The following is a 5,590-nucleotide window of genomic DNA, read 5'->3' as shown; positions in this document are numbered from 1 at the left end:
AGAAAGAAAACACATATATCATATATCTGTTATAAATTATGACATACAAGTTTGTAATTTAATTTTTTTAACATTTATATATGCCCATATATAAATTGTTAACGTAAAAAAAAAAAGGGAGGCCAAGGGGAGAGGGCATACGGACATACACACATATGTGTGGTGTATATGTGTGCATTCGCGTACGTGCGTGCGGGTCCCCCTCCTTGGCTCAAATTAACAGCAACACGTTTGTACTTGAATACATTTATTTAGTGATAAAATAAAAACAATTAATTGTTGCAAATCTGAGTTGTGTTTGTGCGTACAAATATATATATTTTTTTTTTCTCCATTTGGAATAGCGCGCATGGTTCGCTTCGCTGTGTTCCCTTGTCCACGCTCGTTCTTTTTCTTTTCGTCGGTTATTTCGTCAGTTATTTCGTCGGTTACTGCGTCGGTTATTGCGTCCATTAACGCGTCGCCTTTACGTCTTTTTTATTCCTCCACCTGGGGCGCTCCGTTGCGATGAAAAAAAAAATTCAAATGGTGCAGACCGGCGCTGCCAATACTGCCACGACTGATGGGTTCCCCGTCACATCATAGTAAAATGCGGGTGGTCCTTTGAAATATTTATGACGTTGCCAACGACCTTGTAATCCAATCGCTGACCGAGAAAGTTCACTTCACTCTGCTTCTTGTTCGAGCACCTGGACGAGTCATCGTCGTCCACATATTCGGAAGACGTCAAGTAATCGTTATCGGAGTTGTAATGCAGGTCGTTAAAATCCTCTGTCTTATTGGAAAAATTGATGGTCCTCTTAGTTTCGCTGTTATTGGATGAGGCATTTTCCTGTGAGGAGTTTTCCTTGGTTGTGTTCGTAGTACTATTATCTTTTTTATTTTTATAATCATAAGATTTTTTCTTGGAGCTGAGGACTTTAATTGGAGTTTCAAACTCGTAATTATTAAAAAATTCACTCGTGCTTTCACTTCCATAACTTGGCTTTGTAAATTCTTTTAATTTTATAAGTGGAGAGGAATTGATAAAATTCCCACAGATCATCATATCGTTGTAATTATTTTCTGTACAAATATTTTCCCTTTTCATTTTTTTAATGGACATACGTTTTTTTTCTTCCTTCAATTGTAACTTGGGTCTATCAGCCATGCTGCCTCCTACTGGAGTTTTATCCAAAGAAGAAAAATATTTTACGTCACTGTCATCGCATGATGGGTACATACAGCTATGGTAATAATTCGGGTACTCCTCATTACATGAGTGGTTATTATTTTCAGGGTTTATTTCATTACTATAAAATAAACTATACGCTTTTCTTTTCTTTTTTTTTTGGGACATTTCCACAGAATGTTCTGTCATAATTGTGTTTATAAGGTTACTATTGAAGTTGTTAAAGTCAACAACCTTCACCAATTCGTTTGGGTAACTCTGTTCCTCTATGTCGTTCCAGTTTTTATAAAGCTCCGGATTTTCCGACTGCTTAATCCATGCCTTAATATAATTGTCTTCTTTGAAATTTTCATTTTGAAAATTATTATTCATTTTATTCCTTTTTAATTTATTTGCCTCCACGGATGTGGGCAGCAAAATGGGGGGGGGAAGAGGAGCCGAGACGAACGGGCACGTTAATGTGCAAAGTGGGACAATCACGCGCAGTAACTTGAGAAGATAGTCAAGTAAGTGTACCAAGTTGAGACGCGTCCGACCGCGCGTAGTGACGTACGAAGCAAACCAAACGGTAATGGCAGAATGGTGCAAAAATCGATATATCTGCAGTGTGCACGTGTCGATCAATTCACTAACACAAATGAAAAGTTATAGACAGTCATAACGAACGAGTGCTGTCTCCACCGCTGATTTGTTTCTCCAGCGATAACGCATGTAAAGGTTGTTTCTCTATAACTGCGTACGAAAGGAGCATAGGAAGTACGCACAACCAGGTGTAGTCATCACACGCAAAAAAGAAATTCAAGCAAATAGGGGGTACTCACACATTCTTTTTTCTTTTTTTTTTATTGTTTCCCTTAAATTAAAAATTACACATACAGGCAAAAGGAAAACACGCGTGTGTGAGTATATGCGGGCGGGTACACGAGTTGACGCGTCACTTGACCTAACTTTTGGTGTACACTTCGGCACACACGCTGGCGTAGCACTTGGTGTGCCGCTAATCGTGCCGCTAATCGTGCCGCTAATCGTGCCTCTAATCGTGCCACTAATCGTGCCTCTAATCGTGCCTCTAATCGTGCCACTAATCGTGCCTCTTATCGTGGCGCTTGCCGTACCACTGGCGCACACGGTCGCACTCGCTCACGCACGTACGAATGAACACATTTGCTTACCGCTAGTGAGCAGATTCCCGTGGATGCTCTCTCAAAAAGTACTATGTTCACATATAACTTTGGAGAGCAGGGAAACGTAAGCTTTAATTGTTGAAATGAAATCAAGTACACGCTGGAGGAATAAGGGATATGCAATTTGAAAAAAATGCCTTACTGCTTCTTTGCGCGAGTTGACATAAATTAAAAGGAAGGGGGGGATGAATGGGCAAAGCAATGCAACGTCAAATTTTAAAATGAAAAATGACTGAATGGCAAGCGCAGGGAGGATGCAAACTGGATGCAAAACGTACGGAAGGGGGAGGGTTGATAAATGTACGAATGGCATATGAGAGGCACACGTCAAGTGTACAAAAAAATAAAGGGGGGGAGCAACATCTAGTCGTTTGGACAAAAGGGAGAAATCACAATTTAAAACAACAAATATGATTACATTTTCAATTCGTGCGTGTACACATTTCTGATTATTGGAAAGAATATATCTTAAAAAAAAAAAAGGATGGAAGGAAGGAAGGAAGGCGGGCAGGGGAACATAATTCATTCATACATAAATAAATACAAATATGCACAGTACATAAGTGCATACATATGTACGTGTTAAAAGGGTGCAAATTTAAATAAATGTCATGTGATGTATATTTTTTCCTTTCATCATTTTCAGCACAAAAAAAAAAGAAGCACAAATGATATGCAATCGTTTTGTTGACCTGATTGGTTTTTTCGTCCTCTTCGATTTTTCTTTTTTTTTTTTTTTTACATATCGCATTTGCTGCTCACCTTTGCTGCTCGCTTTTGCTGCTCACTTTTGCTGCTCGCTTTTGCTGCTCACTTTTTCCCTTTCGTGCTTAGCATGACAATAAAATTATAAGTGCATATATACAGCCTTCAGCATGGTGCAGGCATTTTCAGCACTTAACTTGGGGGAGCACACATGTACAACATATCATATTTCCTTACGCATCCGAATGCATTTAAATTTGCATACACACACGGGTGGTTACTTTCACATACACTTGGAGATACACATCCGGCACAAAAGTGCCCGTATGCTTGCACATAAACAGAGGAGTGCTATATGCCTTCCCGTAAAACAAACGAGTCGCAAAAGTATGCACTGGCATACGCATACGTATTCGAATGAACAGGGACGTGCATGAATTCGTGTAATCACACAAATGACTTTTGCATCAGAATACGCCTCCAAAATGTATGTACGTTATCGATTAAACACACCTGGGGATGTATTCGCACGGGCGTACACAAATGTGTGAAGGTGTGTGGGGGGGCGTATTTGTATGCAAGTTCGTACTTACTGACGTGTGTAAGGGTATACGAGCGAATGAACGTGAGTGTACGTACACATATGCGCATTTAGCTGTGCTTGCGATGGTATATGTTCGCGACTGGCGTTTATGGGAACATACCGTGCATACACTTAAATGCTTCCAAGAATCTTCACAAAAATGTATTCACCAAACTGTGCACGGGCGCACGAATGTACACATGGAGGTGGTGGTGGTGGTGATGATGATGATGATGATGATGATGAGGAGGGGGAAGAATGCGTTCGAAATGCCAAGTGCATACGCGCATACGTAACACCTCGCTCGATACAGCGTTCGCGTAATTACGCTGGACTATCTAAGTTTAAAAAAAAAATGTGGTTTCAAATATGCCAAGTTGCAAAAATACGACAGGTGAACAAAAAAAAAAAAAAAGGTAAGAAGGGAAGGGGTGGGCCAACGGATGAGTGGAAAACCGTGCATACAAATTAAACAGTGTAATTAAAAACAGTACATTACGTTACTTGACATTACAATATCTCGTGGGGAAGTGAGGTCCCTAAACATAAATATTTTTAAAATGCGAAAAAAAAAAAATGTTAATTATGTAAGTGTACATAAACAATGGCTAAATTTTATTATATCATCATTGGACAAACAAAAAAAAAAATAGTCGTAAGGAGAAAGGGGAGGGGGGGGAGTGGAGGAGGTTATGCCACAAAATATACGAAGCAGAGGAAGGGAAATGCAAACACGTGTGTGTATGTACTCGTGTAGTATGTAGTTATGTACAGGTGCTTTCAATCGAGAGACGTTGGTGGCATCATTTGCAACACCAACTTTACGCGGTAACTCTTTAGCGGCACATATGTAACAGAGCGCCTTGTTTATATTTTACGGCAATGAAATGCGAATACGGCCACAAATGCCCACTTGTTCATGGTACCACGTGCACATAAATTGTTTCCTTTCTCATGGTGGCTTCACAGTGGTATGCATGGGCGAGGGGACATTGGTGAAAAGTCGGCTTGGTGTGTACTCGGTAGGGGGAACACTCAGTGGGGAAATCTCAACGGGTGTAAATCAGACGATCAATTGCGCCTTTAAGAAAGTGGCCACTCGCTCAGTTGAGCGTTCGCGTGATGACTCACTCATGTGTTAACCATTCGTGTGGTTAACCATTTGCGGACTTACGCATTCGTGTATGTACGTACACGCAAAAACGAGTAAGGAGTTAAGCGGCATTCGTGAGCATTGTTTTTTTTTTGTGTCATCATCATGCGCTCTCTCGATATTGGGGATTTAATTTAATCTAACAATGACGTATAAATTTTGTGCGTTCGTAAAAATAATCAAAATTTATTTTTGCGCTTATCGAGTTCCAATGTGTTAAGCGTGTTTAAGGCGTGAGAACAAAAAAATATTTTTTGGAGCACGTGTATGGATGGGGATGCTTGTATGTACACGTACAAGGGTGTACATTTGGGGGGCAAAATAATCAGGTGAGCATAATGGCATAACAGGCAGGTGAACACAATCGGCGTAACAGGCAGGTGAATACAATCGGCGTAACAGGCAGGTGAATACAATCGGCGTAACAGGCAGGTGAACACAATCGGTGTAACAGGTACGTGAACACGATCGGCGTAACGAGCAGGCATACATGATGGGCACGCGCTCTTGCTTCGTCATGGTTGGCAGAAACAAGCATGGGGCTTCCCCCCCTCCATTCAACTCAGAATTTCACATTACATTTTAAACCTTGTCATTTACTCATGCTTTTTCTTTATTTTTTTAATCAAAATGCATGTGTGCATTATTTTATCGCATCCTGTGGGTTAACAACAAAAAGGGAACGAAAAATATTGAAAACCGGAAAAGAAGCAACACAAAAAAGTAAGAAGAAATAAAATTTTATTTTAAAAAAAAAAAAATATAAAACAAAATAAGGCTAACGCGAAATAATT

The 5,590-nt window shown here is 40.1% G+C and overlaps 1 protein-coding gene across 1 annotated transcript; it reads right to left on the bottom strand.

Moving 5' to 3' along the window:
* Positions 1-574: 574 nt before the first annotated feature.
* On the bottom strand, positions 575-1,543 carry PCYB_122060 (hypothetical protein; the record flags this gene model as incomplete). The annotated part of the gene is made up of 2 exons (XM_004223537.1): positions 575-1,161; positions 1,294-1,543. 2 exons carry the CDS (start codon positions 1,541-1,543, stop codon positions 575-577), a joined length of 837 nt encoding a protein of 278 aa, XP_004223585.1.
* Positions 1,544-5,590: the final 4,047 nt, after the last annotated feature.

The sequence above is a fragment of the Plasmodium cynomolgi genome, chromosome 12, assembly GCF_000321355.1.
Source record: "Plasmodium cynomolgi strain B DNA, chromosome 12, whole genome shotgun sequence".
Lineage (NCBI taxonomy): Eukaryota > Apicomplexa > Aconoidasida > Haemosporida > Plasmodiidae > Plasmodium > Plasmodium cynomolgi.
This window is presented reverse-complemented; position numbering and strand designations above follow the sequence as displayed.